The sequence below is a fragment of the Gorilla gorilla genome, chromosome 13, assembly GCF_029281585.2.
Source record: "Gorilla gorilla gorilla isolate KB3781 chromosome 13, NHGRI_mGorGor1-v2.1_pri, whole genome shotgun sequence".
In the NCBI taxonomy this organism is placed as follows: Eukaryota; Metazoa; Chordata; class Mammalia; order Primates; family Hominidae; genus Gorilla; species Gorilla gorilla.
The window spans coordinates 24534752-24553309 of NC_073237.2; the positions used below are offsets into that span (position 1 = coordinate 24534752).

The 18558-nt window shown below is 49.3% G+C and overlaps 1 protein-coding gene across 2 annotated transcripts; it reads left to right on the top strand.

Moving 5' to 3' along the window:
* Positions 1-1706: 1706 nt before the first annotated feature.
* On the top strand, positions 1707-18006 carry IGFBPL1 (insulin like growth factor binding protein like 1). 2 transcript variants are annotated; one of them, XM_004048054.5, is made up of 5 exons: positions 1707-2198; positions 12070-12179; positions 12912-13028; positions 14726-14884; positions 17048-17143. In XM_004048054.5, exons 1-4 carry the CDS (start codon positions 1739-1741, stop codon positions 14873-14875), a joined length of 837 nt encoding a protein of 278 aa, XP_004048102.4. In that variant the 5' UTR covers positions 1707-1738; the 3' UTR covers positions 14876-14884; positions 17048-17143. The 2 variants fall into 2 exon arrangements, with proteins under 2 accessions (XP_004048102.4, XP_063552296.1); XM_063696226.1 differs by lacking the exon at positions 14726-14884 and having other exon boundaries at positions 17048-18006.
* Positions 18007-18558: the final 552 nt, after the last annotated feature.

Here is an 18558-nt window from a genome sequence, read left to right on the forward strand (position 1 = left end):
TTTATTTTTTGCTATAGTAACCAACTCCAGGATGAAATCTTCACACATAGTGATCATTTTTTTAGGAGAGATTCCTAGAAGACCACAGAGTGGTCAAGGGGTGAGAGCACTTTAAGAGGCCACTCCTGGTAAAGACAGCAGCCACCAGGTTGAAAGTCACTGTTGATACGTTCTGAGAGCTGCGCTGAGTGCATTACCAACATTGTTATATTTATTCCTTACCACCACCCCTTCATGGTGCCTAGCCGCCCCTGCTCTGTGTGGCTGAATGTAAGGTAAGGCCCGGCGTGGACCAGGCAGATGGCCCTCCTCTGACTATCACATAAAGTGGCCTCAGAAGAGGCTCCTTTCTGGGGATAAGAAGACTGCAAACTGGGAAGGAACTGGGCTTGAAAAGCAAAATGAACCCCACCCAAGAATGGTGTTGCTGGTCTTCCCAGGCTGCAAGAGGTTTTCTCCATCTCCAGGAGTTCAGCAAAGAAAAAACAATAGAGCACAAGACAAATGAGGGGTGGCCAGTAAAGGCAGGAAAAGTCTCCTATAAAACCTGCTCAGCGAGTCCCTCCCTCCATCCAGTGCATTTACCCAGCAACACATCAAATCCCAGCAGCCAAGACTCTCTTAGGTTTCTCGTCTGGGTGCCCTGCCAGAACTCAGGCAGGATGGTGTGCACAGAGCCTGGCCCAGAGAAGGCACAACGGCGGCATGAATAACTGACTACAAGAAACTGCATCTTTCCAACATGCATTCCCCAGTAAGCCACAGGTACACTGACCCTTGTGCACCAAGACTTCATCAAAGCATTATTCGTATTAACCAAAGGATGGAAAACAAGTGGTTAAATAACTGCAACTAAACCCTGTGGAAAGGCCACTCTGTATGAACTCCAAAATATATCACCATATCTCATCACAACAAAGTCACTGTGGACGGAGATGCACCATGACTTTATGCAGCATTAAGAAACACACTCACAGAGCCAATGAACTATGCTCCCATTGATTGTATAAGAAACCCAGTTTCACAGATGACAAGAGGTGGGGAAACTGTGAAACACTGTAAGTGCAAAAACCAAGTGCAGACTATTGTGTATGGCACGCTACTCTGTGTGTGTGAGAGAGAAACAGAGTGTGTTTTAAAGGAAGGGGCTTTTTTAGGCACATGTACTTTTATAGGCATAGAGAAAATTTCTGAAAAGATATACAAAAACCCGATAGCAAGAGTGGCCTCTGGAAGCCGAGTTGGAGGATGGGGATACAAGGTGGTAGGGTAACCCTCTTTTCATCCTTAGATGTATATGTAAAATCTACATTTTAAACCATATATTCTCTTTATAAAACTTTGAAAACTACTGACTGCAAAATAAAATTAAATAAAATAGCGCATCGTTCTGGGAGGATTTACGGGCATACTATCTGGAGCCAGCCTTGGATCCGGAGACCGTACGGTTATCCAATCCTGACTCTGCCATAGCGACCTCGGGCAAGTTGTCGCCCCGACTGGGTCTCGGTTCCCTCAAGAGTCCAATCGGAGGTCGGAGAGCTGCTCTCGGGGCGTCCCTCCAGCTCGGAGCCCCGGGCCGCGGGCTCCGCGCGGGTCCCGGGCTGGAGCAGCGGTCTGCGGGCGCCCCGCGGTGCAGGCCCGGCCAATCAGCGGCCGCGGGGCGGGAGCGGTGACTGCTCGGCGGGCGCGGAGCGGAGCGCGAAGCAGAGGCGCCGCCGCTGTCCCGGGGCAAGCCATGCCGCGCTTGTCTCTGCTCTTGCCGCTGCTGCTTCTGCTGCTGCTGCCGCTGCTGCCGCCGCTGTCCGCGAGCCTCGGGATCCGCGACGTGGGCGGCCGGCGCCCCGAGTGTGGTCCGTGCCGGCCAGAGGGCTGCCCGGCGCCTGCGCCCTGCCCGGCGCCCGGGATCTCGGCGCTCGACGAGTGCGGCTGCTGCGCTCGCTGCCTGGGAGCCGAGCGCGCGAGCTGCGGGGGCCGCGCCGGCGGGCGCTGTGGCCCCGGCCTGGTATGCGCGAGCCAGGCCGCTGGGGCAGCGCCCGAGGGCACCGGGCTCTGCGTGTGCGCGCAGCGCGGCACCGTCTGCGGCTCCGACGGTCGCTCGTACCCCAGCGTCTGCGCGCTGCGCCTGCGCGCTCGGCACACGCCCCACGCGCACCCCGGTCACCTGCACAAGGCGCGCGACGGCCCTTGTGAGTTCGGTGAGTCCGGGTCGGGGATTGGGTGGGTAGAGAAGGAGGGATTCCAACCCTCTGGGGTGTGGAGCGAAGGATCCCCCTGCCCAGTGGTGGACGGCGCTGCCTGGCACTCAGTTTCCCCTTAGGAAGCAGTATTTCTTATCTCTCCTCGTGCTCAGAGAGACTGGGGCGAGAATCCTTGGAGACGCCACTCTGTGCTAGTCGAATTTTTGGTGAGCCTGCTACCCCTTTTGGTACTTAAGTACCTGCTGATGCGGTCACTTATTTGTAGGCATGGTATGTTTGCCCAGCAGGAGACTGGGAGTTAAGGAGGGGGATCCGAGTTCCCAGGTATCCAGCGCTAGGTGGATTGTTTGAATGGGGAGGAAGGGAAGTAGAGGATAGGGGAGGAAGGGAAGTTGAGGATACGGGAGGAGGATGAGTTCCAGACTGGGGAATCAGTAGTCACCAGGCCATAGCACCAGAGCACCAGGGTCCCCGGTGTGGGAAGGGGCTGAGCTGGGATGCTGAGGGAGCTCCATCCAGGAAAAGTAAGACCTTTGGAGACGTAAGGTCTGAAAAGATTGTGGTGCTATTAGGGGCAGACCCAGGTTTCGTGCTTCTAAAACATATATAATTTGGAGAGTCCTGCCTTAAGTAAAGGAATAGAACTGCTGGGGACTTAGAAACTTATTATGAAATGCTAGGGACTTAGAAACTTAAGCTTCATTAACATCACAGTAAAATAATCTCTGAGTGCTATAGTTGCCCACCCTTTTTATGTACCTTTTGAAAACCAAACAAAAAGAAACCAAAACGTTAGCACTGCTTTACTGGCTTCCTAAGCATGAGTGTATCCCACCCACTAGGTTTTGAAGTGCCGCTGTATACTCTGCCTGGAGTGGGCAGTGCTGAGTTTAGGGTGAGTGAGAAGGTGGCCAGTGAGTCCCAAGGAGCCTGGGTTTCGGCCTGGGGTTCAGGCTTCTGGGAAATAATTCTGGCCTGAGCCCAGAGACCAAGTCCAGACTTTAGTGCCTAAGTCAGTGTAATGACTTAGCTTCAAGAAAGAAGCTTGGGGTGGGGTGAGACCTTTCCAAGCCTTAAGAAGTATCTAGTAGTCTTTCCTCTCAAGTAGTTCAGGTAGATGTACCCAAGTCCAGGAGACGCAGTGGGTTGTTGGAGATGGGGCAGGAAGCCTCCTGTCCTGGGAAATGTAAAACCAGTGTGTGGCCAGTTGAGCACAGGAAAGTCACCATTGGCTGTTCCTAGCTGAAGCTCCCCATGGAGGACAGAGCTGGCTGGGGGTGCATCTGTGCTGCCGCTGGCTCCCTGAGTGGCCCTGGACGGGCCCCTTCCCATCTCTGGCCATATCAGCCCCAGTGGAGTCATTGTTGAGGTCCCTTTCACTCGGAACAGTTAGTTTCCGCCCTGTGGCACTTAAACAGTCCTGTCTCTTTCCTTTTGCTAGTTCCTATCACTCGTTTTTATAACTGCTTTCCTCAGCAGTTAATTCACAGGCAATTCTCTTTGTCTCCAGACAGGTAACACTTTTAACTCCACATGCAGGAGACATAAGAAATGCTGACCAGGTCCTCAGACTATAAATGGTGCTGATGATCTCAGATAATTTCTCCCCAGAGTGGCATTCTCTTCCTAAGAGAAAGGCACCTTAAAGACATTCAGACCAAATCTGCTGTTATACAGAGAAAGAGACTGAGACCCAGCAAGGTCAGAGCCCTTGTCCAGGGTGACCAGTAAAGGATGACCAGCTCCCTGGTCCCAACACCCTGTCCAGTGCTCTTTCGGCACAGGACTTGATAGTATTAAGTCAGGCAGATGGTGGTTACCATGGTTACCAGAGTGAGGCCAGATGGCAGATGGAAACTCCATACCCCTAATTCACTGAAAATTACCAAATGACAAGTAAATGTGACAGCCCCTTCACTCTGATCTATGGGATCTGAGGCCCACCCCAGGCACAGACCCAGGGAATAAAGATGTTCGTGGGGCCACACGGAAGCAACTCAGAACTGGTTTTCATGATCTCATTACTGACAGGCGTCAGGCCTCCCCGGGGTTCAGCCCTTCTTCCGCACCAGCCTTTGTGTCATCCACCACAGAACCGGGCACTGTTTGCCTGTCACTCTCTGTCCTGAAGTGCTAGTGTGGCCTCTGCCCTTGTGTCCAGATAAAGCATGAAGGTTTGGACGGGGGATGTTTCCTAGCCCAGGCAGCAGCTCATTCTGTGCTGCCCTAAAGCCATCTTTTATTCACAAGACACAGCGGGAGCGTTTTTTAACAATGCCTCTGGGGATCCCGGTTGAAGGAAAACAGACTGTGAGTCAGAGCAGGGCTGTTCTGCTTCAATATTCATGATAAAATCACCCCTCCTGACTCCTTGGGTACCCAAGCACCTAGATTTCATGGAATGAGGCCTCGGGAAGTATTTATTATGTTGTTCACCGTGTGTGAAGGGCCCTTTTACATGCCTCTGAGGAGCCTGGGGAAGCAGTTTTCAGGCTTAAATTCTGCCCTTTCCTCCTATGCCCTGAAACGCCCCAAACTGCCACATAATGAGAGTGATCCTTTGATCCGCACACATGTATGGAAGACTCACATATGAATAATTCTTACTGTTGGAAATTGCTTTTGTATCCTTTTTTTTTTTTTTGAGACAGGGTCTCACTGTATCTCCCAGGTGGAATACAATGGCTTGATCACAGCCCACTGTGATCCTGGGCTCAAGGAATCCTCCTGCCTCAGCCTCCCAAGTAGCTGGGACTATAGGCACATGCCATCATGCCCAGCTAATTTTTAGAATTTTTTGTAGAGACAGGATCTTACTGTGTTTCCCAGGCTGTTCTTGAACTCCTGGCCTCAAACACTCCTCCCACCTCAGCCTCCCAAAGTGCTGAAATTACAGACATGAGATACCATCCCTGGGCTGCACCCATCTTTTTACATGATTTTTACAAGTGTCCTGGGGAGGTCTCCTTCCCATTTGATAGAAGGGAAAGCTGAGGCACATGGAAAGAAATTCCCTGGAGCCACCTGGCTGGTCCCAGCTGTGAAAGGGCTCCAGTGTAGGTTTGCCTGGCTGTTTTGTTTTGTTTTGTTTTGAGACAGAGTCTCGCTCTGTCACCCAGGCTGGAGTGCAGTGGCACGATCTCGGTTCACTGCAAGCTCCACCTCCTGGGTTCACGCCATTCTCCTGCCTCAGCCTCCTGAGTAGCTGGGACTACAGGCGCCCGCCACCACGCCCGGCTAATTTTGTTTTTTGTATTTTTAGTAGAGACGGGGTTTCACTGTGTTAGTCAGGATAGTCTCGATCTCCTACCTCATGATCTGCCTGCCTCGGCCTCCCAAAGTGCCGGGATTACAGGCGTGCGCCACCATGCCTGACCTGCCTCGCTATTTTCAGATGGGCGCTGCACAGCTAGCCACTAGCAACCTGATCAGTAAGGTGCTGTGCACCCGCCAGCCTTGAATCTTGGGGGTTTCTCAATCTGGGTCCACCTTCCTGTTTTTCCCAAGGTTTGTCACTTGTCCCTCTATTTAGCACTGGGCTATAGCTCCTGAGAGAAGCCTTGAAGGATGGGGAGAGAATCCCAATGCTAGCAAGGGGGAGGCACAGCATGAACTGAGGCTCAGAGGTGGGAGCCCTTTGGTGGGTGTGCAAGTGGGCCCATAGGGCCAAGGCCTGGTAGGATGGTTGGGAAAGGAGATGACACCCCAGAGTAGTTTGGGGTAGGCCATTGCAAGCCTTGGGTGCAAGGCCGAAGGGGGAAGCTTCATTCTGCACTTTGGGAGGCTGAGGTAGAAGGATTGCTCGAGGCGAGGAGTTCAAGGATAGCCTGGGCAACACAGCAAGATCCCATCTCTACAAAAAATTCTAAAAACTAGCTGGACATGATGGCATGTGCCTGTAGTCCCAGCTACTTGGGAGGCTGAGGCAGGAGGATTTCTTGAGCCCAGGAGTTCGAGGCTACAGTGAGCTATGATCATGCCACTGTACTCCGCCTAGGAGACAGAGTGAGGCCCTGTCTAAAAAAAAAGAAGAAGAAGAAGGAGGAGGAAGAGGAGGAGGAGGAGTGGGAGGAGGAGGAGGAAGAGGAGGAGGAGGGGGAGGAGGAGGAGGAGGGGGAGAAGGAGGAGGGGGAGGGGGAGGAGGAGGAGGAGGGGGAGGAGGAGGAGGAGGAGGAGGGGGAGGAGGAGGAGGAGGAGGAGGGGGAGGAGGAGGAGGAAGAAGAAGGATGCAAAAGCAGTTTCCAACAGTAAGAATTATTCATACGTGGGTCTTCGATGCATTCTGAATTATTGGTTCAGCTTCTCACTGGTAAGGTGGTATGGCCTTAGTATTATGATGATTATTATTGCTCTCATTACTCTAAAGCCTGGATAGTTCAGTGTGTGCACCCTATTTGTTAGCATTGGGAGAGGGTTGGGGTCCTACGCACAGCAAGTTAATGTCATGTTTCAAATGATAAATTAGATAGGAACAGGGTCCCGGCCAGCACCCGCCAGGGCATTGAGCCCTGGCAGCTTCGGTGAGCTCCTGAGACCCTGAATCTTAGAAAATTCACCTTGGTTGAAATTCCAGCTCCACTTAGAAACCTAGGTCTGTGCTAGTGTGTGTTACCAGGTAACCAGGAGAGGCAGCGCATGCCACTTCGTGAGAGGGACAAAGAAGGGGGTTTGTGCTCAAAACCCTTTCATGCTGAGGGAGGAGATCTGAGGCAGAGGCTGCAGGGAGCAGGATTAAGCTGTTTCTTGTTCCACATCATAACGTGACTGTTAGCATCAATTATCAGGGCTGTTCAGTGTGTTGATTATTAAAATCTTCGGTTGTGTGCTTTTTAATACAAGCAGATGGGGTCCTGGGGGATGACTTGATATCCTTTCTTTCCCTAGCACCATTAACTTTAAAGAAATCTCAGAGGGATTTGGGAAGATTTTTTCATTCCAGCCATCAATGATCGATATGATTGACGAGGTAGGGGGACAAATCACCACACACTATAATAATATTGATCCCTTTCACTTGTACAGATCCACACAGTTAATAACACAGTCACATCCATTTTCTCCCTTCACCCCAAGGATGCGAGGCTGCGGTCATTATCTTCATTTGCAGATAAAAAGGAAATGATTAGCAACTTGCCCAAGCTCAAGTGGTTGGCAGCCAGACCCCTGGGCATTTGAGTCTCCCTCTGGTACTGTTTTTGCTCACCCCACAGTACTGCCTCCTGTGACCATGTGCATCTGGGTGACTGTCTTACCTGCTGGTTAGCCCTTGGATAGTTGGATTTGTGCAATTCTAGGGCTATTGCTGGCACAAGCAGAAGGAAACAAGTATCAGCAAGGAAGAGCTATAGGGGGATGAAGCTTCCACATTCACAGACTGGGCTAGCTAGAAGCCGTCCTCCCTCCTGCAAGCCACATCATTCTTGTGAAAGGCAGGCAGAAAGGAAAGCCCTGGTTCCTCTGGCAGTGTGGCGGCTCTGGCAACAGTAAGAGTATGTGCTTGGCTCCCCAGAGTGCGGGCTGTAGTCATGGTCCCTGGTGCCTCTCACCCAAGGCCAGAGGAGGCTCTCATGCATGCAAGGAGCTTTAGAGGAGACGCCTGGGGACAGCACACCCTGCTGAGTCCCCAAGTCCCTCTGCAGAGGTCTTTTACAGTTTGTAAGGGGTCTTGCAATTGTTCCTCACAACAGCCTTTGGGAAGTGGGCTGGGAAGGGAATAGATTCCTGTGCCCATTTTAAAGAAGAAGACACTGAGGCCAAGACTGGGACGTGGCAGAGAAAGGATTTGAACCTGGACTCTTCCACCCCTGCCTGCCACGCTGTCCTTCCTGCCTGTGGTGGCAGCCATGACGTTGAGCACTCCAGTGCCATGCTGGAATGAGCCCTTGGGGATAGTAGGGACTAGAAATGTCCTGCTGGTGTCAAGGACACATTGCTCATGTTATGGGTTATCTTCACAAGAGCTGTTCCCTGGGGGTGATGTTTGGGGTGTTTCATTGTTGTATAGAAAAGAGCTAACACGGCAGGCCTGCGACCGTATCCTCAGAAAGGCCTGCTGGCAAGGTTGGCCCTGGGCTGGTATCTGGGGACTTAGATTTCAGGGGGGTTCCACTCTTCTCAGAATTGATGAGACTGGCTCACTGTGCCTGAACTGTACAAACAATGTGGTTTATGCTGAACCCCTGCTTTCCTTCTCGGAGTGTGGAATTTGGGTATTCAGTTAGGCAGAGAGTGCCTCTGTGGCCAGCTCCCAGTAAAAACCCTGGGCGCCAAGTCCCTCTTGAGCTTCTCTGGTAGACAGCATTTCACATGCTTGTGACTCCATGGGGAGGGCTCTTGGAATCTTGGGCCTGCTTCCCCAACCCTGACTTTTTCCCTTGGCTGATTTTGCCAGATGGGAAAATCCTTTCACTGTAATAAATCACAGCCTGAGTACCACTATATGCTGAGTCCTGTGAGTCCTCCTAGTCCTCCTAGGAAATCAATGAACCGGAGAGTTGTCTTGGGGATCCCCCAACACAATCCCTAAGCAACTCATCTCTTATTCTGGATCGGAGACCACACAGATAACAAATGTTCCACTTTAGAAACCAGTGTGGGAGTGAATGGAATCATGGTGCCTGGGTTTGAGTCCCTGTTCCTCTGGGCACTTTACCTTTCTGAGTCTTGGTTTTCTCATCTGTAAAATGGGGATGGAAGCAGCTACCTCACAGGGCTGCCGTGAGGATTAAAGGGTGTACCTGGAAGGGTCCTCTAGGGAAAAGGCAGGATGGTGTTAGCACAGTGGTTCAGAAGAGCTTGGGATCTGGAGACAGATCACTGGGCTCAGCCTCCTCACTACACCCTTTAATGCTCGGTAACCCAGGGCAGCGCCACCATCTGGCAGCTGGTGAGACTGCTGGAGAGATAAACAAGTTAATACCTGTAGGCAGAGGAGTGCTTAGCACACAGCGAGCGCTGTGCTAGCTGATAGCATAATAACAGTCTTATTATTATTGATTATAAAGAGCTACTATGGATAAAAGTATTTTAAATTTAAAATCAGATATGTTAAAATATGTTAAAATTAAAAACAGGGCTGGGAATACAGTGACTCATGCCTGTATTCCCAGAGCTTTGGAAGGCCAAGATGGGAGGATTGTTAGAGGCCAGGAGTTTAAGACCAGCCTGAGCAACATAGCAAGACCCATCTCTACAAAAAAAAAAATTTTTTTTAATTATCTGGGCATGGTAGTGCATGCCTGTAGTCCCAGCTACTCAAGAGGCTGAGGCAGGAGGATTGCTTGAGCCCTAGAGTTCGAGACTACAGTGAGCTATGATTGTGCCACTTCATTCCAGTCTGAGTGATAACATGAGACTCTACCTCAAAAAAAAAAAAAAAATTAGAACCGGATTATTATGGCATGAGCAACATGAAATTTTTTGAGATCACAGAACAACTGTTCTGTATCTTGGCTATAGTGGTAATTACATGACTGTATCCATTTGTCAAAACCTAGAACTGCACACCAGAAGGAACGAATTGTGCTTTGTGTAAATTTAAAAATAAATAAATAAATAAATAAATAAATAAATACAAATTTAAATGTCCCTTTAATGTGCTTTGATGTACCTTTAAAAGCTGGGCTTCTTTTGTAAAGGAATTTGTATTTTTTGCCACAAAATCAGTTACAAAGTCAGTATTTCCAAGACAGTCTTTCTTAATTGTAGTCGTTGAAAGAGAGAGAGAGACTGAAACATGAGGAGAGAGAGATGAATTGTGATTTACTGGTTTACTCATTTAGGCCTGAAAGGGATTGATGAAATCACATTTAAAATGTATGACTTTACATGAACAAAAGTAAACCAGGCTGATTGAGAGTCCCCTTGGTATCCAGGTCTTTCTGACTGTCACCACAGCGAGCCACTGGAGCACTGGTTTGGGCTCCCCTGGAGGCGGCATCCCAGCGCTTGTGTGGTTGGGGAGGCGCTGGCGGGACAATGTGAATAAATTAGACTGTCTTTGTCATCACAGATGGGGCTCCTGCCAGAGAGCTCAGTGTTGTGGCTCTCTGTGACTGTCAGGCAACGTTAGACATCTAGGATCTTGGTTCCAGGGGCTTTGGCTACATTCAGGCACATGGGTTGGGCACCACCCTTCAGAGGGCCCTCAGATGGGTACAGCTGAATGAGTGGGCGGATCAGATAGAGGGGGAGGAAAACAGCCTGGGATGGGGAGGGCAGTCTGTATTCAACTCACTGGTGGGCTGCTGGGATACCCAGGGGCTATGGGGCTCCAGAGGGCAGCCCCAGGATCAACAGGTGGGAGTTACAGGCTTTAGCTCTAGGTGAGGATGCACTTTCTTACCAGTGGAGCCCTCCAAAGACAGAATGGCCTGGCTCCGTAGGTGGTGAGTTCTCCATCCCTGAAGGCATGCAAATGGAGGCTGTGCGAGCATGTCATACATGGTCAGGCACAGAATCACAGAGAATCAGGATGCTAAAGAGCCTCTCTAGTTTGAGACTGTGGCTCTAAGGCGATTTTCCAGAGGTTTTTTTGGCACTGGCTTGACAGGGTCTGCTTCGCAGTCTGTCTGGAGGGGCCAAACTAGTCTCCTTTCTGCACCCTGATCCTCCTGTGCATTGGGGTGTGATGCGACGCTGTCCGTCACCTCCTTCCTCCTGCCTTCTGTCTCCTCCCTTTGCTCTCCTTTTGTATTGCAGCCTTATCCAGGTGCAGTCTTGTGGAGAACAACAGGGCTGTCTTTGAGTCACCAGGCAAAGCCCTAGGAGTTCTAGACTCTGCAGTTTGATGGCCTGGAAATGAACATGTTTGTTCCTTGATTTCTTATGTGTTTGTTCATCCAGTCTTCCTTTTGCTCCTGGCCCTCACTTGCATATCACATTAACTTATACTTTTCACTCATTCCATGGTTAGATCAGCTTGACCGCCCTAGGAAGCAGGGGTGTGATCCCCACCTTATAGATGACAGCTGGGTGGGAGCGTTCCCTGGCCAGGCCTCTACACTGCACGTTGCCCAACACACTGTGGTGCTGGATGCCAGGGTGGCTGAGTTGCTGTCCAATGCAGGTGAGAGCAGGTAGAAACGCCTGGCCTTGATTATTCCAGCCCAGTGTGAGCAGAGCAGATGCCAGGCACGGGGAGGAAGGCAGAGTATGGAGTAGGAGTTTGAAACATCTAACACTGGGTCCTGTCCAGGGAGCCCATACCCTCCCTCTCCTCTCCGTCATGTTCTGGCAGTCTAGAACCACATTTCCCTGATTCCCTGATTTGCCCAGGCTTGGGTCGGCTTCTGGGGATGGGGAGGCAGAGGGAGTGGGGGAGCCCTGGAGAGTCTTTACTCTGTGCATGCAAATGGGCATCTTGAATGGACCGCAGGGGTTGAGCTCCAGGGTGTGTGCAGCTGTTCTTCCTGGCATTCTTCTTCCTAACACCCTCCACATGGAAGGAGAAAAGCCCATCTGTTAGAATACTCTGCCGTTGGTGGCGTGATACCAGCCCCTCTAGGAGTCGGCTGCCGTGTTTCCTGGTTGAGCTATAGCAGATGGCAGCCGGAGCCTGGAACGGACCCTGGGAGGGAGCACTGAGGCCCAAGCCCTGCCACAGATGGTGCTGGGGGAATTTGGGAAGTCGCCCTTCCCCTCTGGACCCCTGCTTCCCCATTGGTAAAACAATCATTGGATCAGGAGATCGGTCGGCAGCTTTCCAGGTCTGAGGAAATCTCTCTTTTAGGATTCCTGCCCAAGCGTGACGTGCCACTCCCCTCATGTCAGGACATCACAGCGGGCTCTCAGTGGCAGGGGAATTTAGAGGTGGGTTGCTTGGAACCCGGCACGGTAAAGGCTGCGTCTCCTTGTCTCCTCCTCCTAGCTCCTGTGGTTGTCGTTCCTCCCCGAAGTGTTCACAACGTCACCGGGGCGCAGGTGGGCCTGTCCTGTGAAGTGAGGGCTGTGCCTACCCCAGTCATCACGTGGAGAAAGGTATTTCTGTCCAAGAACTCATGCATCTCATGTGTGTGTGTGTGTGTGTGAAAGAGACAGGGAGAAACAGACGTGAGTGGTAAAAATGTTTTTCTTTTAAGTGTGTTTATATATATATGCCTTTATAGGTGGGCCAGAGGATGAAGAAAAGATATCATCTGTACCACTCCTCTGCCTTGAAACTTCTACCCCAAACCTCTCCCCTTGGAAGGGGACATTGCAACCCTTCCTGTGCCACTTACACCCTTGGCCACTTAGGGACCCAGAAAGCTGTACTTTTACCCAGTCTGCTTCAGCTGCGGTGGCCATGTGTGTGTGTATCCTGCTTCACTTCAGGGCTGTGTTTCAGACAGACCTGGCTGGTGGCAGAAGACTCAGTCCTATTCCAAAACCAAATCTTCTAAAGACCAGTTTTTGAGAGACCGGCAAAGATCACAGTGAATGTTGTCCCCTTAATGTCAACAGCCCTGAGACAGGTGTTGAAATTCTGAATCTTTCTGTGGCATAGTGGTGATATTCGGGTCTTTGCTGTCCGGCAGAGCGTGCTGTCTATATGTACAAGTAGGTTTAAAAAATGACTGATGTCATTTGCATAGGCATGAGCAGTGCTAGGGTTTCCGTTTTTGAGTCAGTGGGAGGAGGAGGAAGGAGGAGGGCAAGGAAGCCTATGGGATGGTCTTTATCCAGAATTGCTTTTTCTAAGCCCCCTCCTGGCATTCCTGTTCCCTGTAGGTCACGAAGTCCCCTGAGGGCACCCAAGCACTGGAGGAGCTGCCTGGGGACCATGTCAATATAGCTGTCCAAGTGCGAGGGGGCCCTTCTGACCATGAGGCCACGGCCTGGATTTTGGTGAGTGTTTAGGATTATTGGATATTATTGACTGACCATTATAAACCATCCTTTATATTTCTACAACACATTACATGTTTCAAAGCTGTTCTTACCCATTTCTCACTGGCCCCTCCAGTAACTCTGAGGCAGGCAGGGCAGGTTTCAGATCTGCTGGGAACATACGTGTTCTGCCAGGGGCAAAGTGATGGCCCCACAGTGATGTCCATGTCCTCACCCCCAGAACCGTGTGATGTTACGTGGCAAGGTGGTGGGAGGGAGGTTGTGGTTGCTAAACAGCTGAGATAAGGAGATTTAACATAAGGAGATTATCCTGGATTATCCGGGTGGGCCAGTTTGAAGGTGGGTCTTTAAGTGTGGAAGAGGGAAACAGAAGAGTCAGAGGCAGACTGAAGTGATTCGATGTGAGGAGGACTTGACTCACCATTTCTGGCTTTGATGATGTTGGAAAGGGCCACAGCCAAGGAGTGCCAGCATCCACTAGGAACTGGAGAAGGCAAGAAAATGAGTCTCCTGAGAGCCTTCAGAAAGAATGCAGCCCTGCTGGCACCTTGATTTTAGCCCACTGATTTTAGCCCCCTTTGGGCTTCTGACCTCCAAAACTGTAGATAATAAATGTGTTTGTTGTAAGGCACTCAGCTTGTGGCAATTTGTTACAGCAGCCCAAGGAACTAGTACACCTGCCTAAGGTCACCCACTGGTAAAGGTAGAAGGTGGCACATTCGAGTCCTCCTTCAGAGCTCTTTCCTGCCACTCGCAGCACTTTTACCAAGATGAAGAATGCCACATGTTTGTAAGAGTGATGGAATGAGGAGATAGGGGTCCATGTTGGGTCGTCACTGTACCTTTCTGAGCCTCCATTTCCACTGTTGTTGAAAGAGGGCTTCAAACTGAAAGACCTCTGAGTGCCTTTGTGGCCCTGGCAGTCTGTGATTTACCTGTGAGTCTCCTGTAAAAAGAAGACCATAATGCTCACCCTTCCCCCACGACTGGCATGAGTTTAAAATGAGCTGATGTGCGTACACCAGCGCGTGGTCCGTAGGATGATTTGTAATTGATGGAAGCGGTTGGTTGTAACAAGAGAAAGCAAAAAAGACGCGAGCTGGTTATGGACTTGGCTGTGAACATCCTTGGGGTGCTCCCTAAGGACAACCTCCTCATTCCACCCACAGCTGTGGGAGGCTTGGTGACTCTTCTCCACCCAGCTGAGAGATTGGGAATGCAATTGGCTGTGTGGTTTTTTCAAATCAAGCACATTCCTCTATTTTCTTAGGAGAAAAGACAGGGAAAAGAGGTTATCTCTGGTGGTATTTTGTAGAGGCTGCCTCTATAGGGAACACTTTGTGGATCATTCTTTGGTCAGTAGATTGTTGTTCTTCTTTTAACTTGAGGTATTTTCCAAATAACCTATACCTTGCACCTTTAATACAAAAGACCAGGTAGCTCACAGTAAAAGGCAGGTATGCGGAGGAATCATTCAGATGAGAGCCACAATAGGGAGTGTGCCTTTCAAGAGGGTCCCTGGGAAGGAAATTTACCTGCGTGCTCCTTGGCAGCCAAGGCAAGGAGAGAAATAGAGCAAGTTTTACCTTATTCTGAAAAGGAGGAAGTATGCAGACTTATCATTAAGAACTAACTAAGGAAGTCATTTTGCTGTACCTTATATAACTGTATAAACTTGCCTGTTGTATTTCTAGATCAACCCCCTGCGAAAGGAGGATGAGGGTGTGTACCAGTGCCATGCAGCCAACATGGTGGGAGAGGCTGAGTCCCACAGCACAGTGACGGTTCTAGATCTGAGTAAATACAGGAGCTTCCACTTCCCAGCTCCCGATGACCGCATGTGATGGAGAAATGTACATGTTCTAAGTCATTTTCAGTATTTTACACCCATGTTATGAGATATTTGAGGTGGCTTATAAGACCTGTAAAAAAAAGAAGAAAAATACGTAAATGGAGGAAACCAGGGAAAGAGCAAAAGAAGAGTAGGGACATACTTAGATGAGCAGTAGAATCCCTGGTATATTCTGCACACATCTCCCTCTGAGCTTCTTAGCATGCAAAGACAAGAGCTGTGAACATGATGTGTGTCCATGAGATGAAAAGACCAGTTGTGTTTTGGGGCTGGAGGGAATATTTCCTCTGTATTCTTCTAGAAAGAACACTGAGAGAGGTAGCAGACAGTGTCATTGTGACAGCGTCCATGTGAAAATATTCCCACAAAGAAGATGCCTGAGCTTCCTTTGTGTGTTCCTGGAGCTCTTCCTTGTTCAAGACACCTGAGCTTCCTTCCTGGGGCTCAGGCCTTGCCTTCCTGTCCTCAGCACTGTGTGCTGCTTTGCAACACATCTCCTTGTGGGTAGGGGCAGAGAGAATCTCTGCATCCCCTCTGGCCAGGGCCTCCTAGTCTGTAGTCACACAGGTGACAGCTGGGGTTGCATCTGTTCCTTGCCTACAGGTGAACTGGGAATTTGGGAAAGCGATCACTTTATAAACCAGCTTTTGCTCATAAAAATCCCAAAATCTTGCTGGTTCACAGCCACAGACGTTGATCACTTGCTTATGTTCCATGTTATAGCTGTAAGCTGGCTGTGGCCCTACCCCATGTGTCCCCTCATTCAGGACCCAGCTGGAGGAACAGCTCCAGTGTGGAACATGTCCGTTCTGTGGCCAAGCTGCACACACCATTGCATTTAAAGTTTCTGCTCGGATGTGATGTGTGCCCCGCCCACTTACAGACAAATCTTTTTTTTTTTTTTTTTTTGAGACAGAGTCTCACTCTGTCACCCAGGCTGGAGTGCAGTGGTGCGATCTTGGCTCACTGCAAGCTCTGCCTCCTGGGTTCACGCCACTCTCCTGCCTCAGCCTCCCGAGTAGCTGGGACTACAGGCACCCGCCACCACACCTGGCTAATTTTTTTGTATTTTTAGTACAGATGGGGTTTCACCGTGTTAGCCAGGATGGTCTTGATCTCCCAACCTCATGATCCACCTGCCTTGGCCTCCCAAAGTGCTGGGATTACAGGCGTGAGCCACCATGCCTGGCCTGCATGATCCTCTTACAGGAATGGGGGAGCAGTGGTGAACAGGCACCATTACCAAGGCTGATCAACAGGTGCTTAATAGAACAGGAAAAATTAGAAACAAGTCTGATAGAGTTTCTCAGAAGCAGGGGGATTTTGCCATGGTTTTAGTTATATTATTCTTTTAGCCACTACTGTTGCACACCAAGGCCTTACTTCTGGTCTGTAGGGGATCACAGAAAAACAAAAAGTGGACATAATTATAATACAAGGAGTGCGATGTAAGGGAATGGGAGGAGATATTAAGGCATGAAAAACAGCTTAGAACTGGGGAAAATGAAGGAAGAATCATCGAGGAGGTGGCATGAGGGTTGAAGGATGGGTGTACGTGAGTAGTTAGAGGCCCTAGAAATGGGGAGAAAAATATGAAAATGTAAAACTGTGAAATAGGAATTCAACAAAGAGTTAGGAGATTGGGTCTTAAAATTGTCTTCCTGATGATATGTGACTTGTTTTATATAGATATGTTTCCAGTTTTAAATATATATATCTATAATTTTCAAATACACGTATATTTTGAGGCAGAAATGATTCTGGGTTGTGAATACATCAAAAGGATACCATGAAAAATTGTGGAATTTCAAGACCATCACTGCTGCCCAGGTCTTGATTTCCTTCTGTGACACAGAGTATTGCCAGCTCTGGCTTGCATACCTCCAGGGATACAGAGCTCACTACCACTGAGAGCCATCTGTGGATTTTCCAATGGTTGAAAAGATCTTATTAAGCTGGAGTCTGCTGCTCTGAAACGTCCACCTTTTGGTCTTAAAAGTACTTCTTGGGACTCCACAGGGCCCTTCACTCTCCACTGGCACCATTTCCTGCTGCGGAGAGATTCGAAGTGAAGGATCATTTCCCCCACCTTCCATGTAACACATAGTTGATTGTAACGGAGCAGGCTTACGTTCTCTAATTCTTTTTCTCCTTTTCTTCCTAGGGTCTTAGAAACATTGATCATGGGATGATGGAAAAGTCAAATAATGGATCTTTGTGCTTCATGAAGAGTTGGAAAACCTGTGTGTGTAGATGACCCCTTTTGTGTGTTTTTAAAAATTAGATGCAAACTAGATTTGTATGCAGATGTAGTTTTTAGCAGGGCAAACAGTGAGAAACGGATTTGCATGTGGCTTTTTTATACTTTTGAAATGAATTGTTCCATGAGAAGTCTTTTTGTAATTACTCTCTTCCAGGGAGATCACAGAATGGCATGTTTGCAATTTCTAAAGGGCTCGTGTCAGCTGTGAGTGTTTACCTCATTTGTCTATGACCTATTAGTGGTGCTCTGTGACTTTGTGTTGTAGAAGGAGGGATGAGGGTCCCAGCTGTCCTCTGCCTGACTGTAACTTGCTGTGTGACCTGAACAAGTCCCTTCCCCTCTCTGGGCCCTGGTCCCTTCATCTGTGAGTATGGCATTTTAACTGCATGTTATCAATGTCCCTTTTAGCCCTGCCATCCTAGAGTAAGATGGCCTTTTGGGAAAATTACAGGAGGTGTGGTCTTAGTGTTCTTTCTAAAATGGTATTCCCTCAGAAACAAATTCCATTGCTTTGCCCCAGCATGTGGACAGCTGGCTGTAGCTCTTCTGTTCCTAACTTTTTCCCTTTTAAGGAGATTTAGTTTTAGGTGGGATGCTTTACCAGACTCAGGAGCGCCTTGGCTGGGTCTTTGGAGACCAGAGCATCCATTTGTTAGCCTAGCATTCTCTTTTTTAAAATTTTATTTTGAGACAGGGTCTCGCTCTATCACCCAGGCTGGAGTGCAGTGGCGTGATCACGGCTCACTGCAACCTCCACTTTCTGGGCTCAAGTGATCCTTCCACCTCAGCCTCCTGAGTAGCTGGGACCACAGGCATGCCCCACCACATCCAGCTATTTTTTTTTTTTTTTTTTTTTTTTTGTAGAGACAGGGTCTCCCTATGTTGCCACCCAGGCTGGTCTCAAACTCCTGTGCTCAAGTGATCCTCCTGCCTTGGCCTCCCAAAGTGCTGGGATTATAGGCATCAGCCACTGTGCTTCGCCTAGCCTAGCATTCTCTAAACAGGTGGTTAGAAGCAGTGGAGACCAGGCTTCTGACGATCAAATTGTACAAAAAGGGGTCAGGTGTTATCTCCAGACTGTGGAATTAGATTGTAGTAGAATATATTTTACCTATAAACATTTTGACCTCACCCAAGAGTAAGGCTCTCTTTTTTTCTTTTTTAATGAAAAAAGAAAGGAGAATATTTGCTATCTTATCTTAAAAAAATAGATCCTTAGGTGATTACAATGTTAAAATAAGAATTGAGATCCCTTACTATGCACAGTCCTTTAAGTTCATAAAGCTTGATCCCAACTCTAGGAGATGGGGCAGGACAGGTGTTAATGTCCCTGCCTTTAGCAGATGAAGAAACCAGGCTCTGAGAGGAGAAGCTACTTGCCCAAGGCCTGAAGGCCTCTGAAAGAGGAGCAG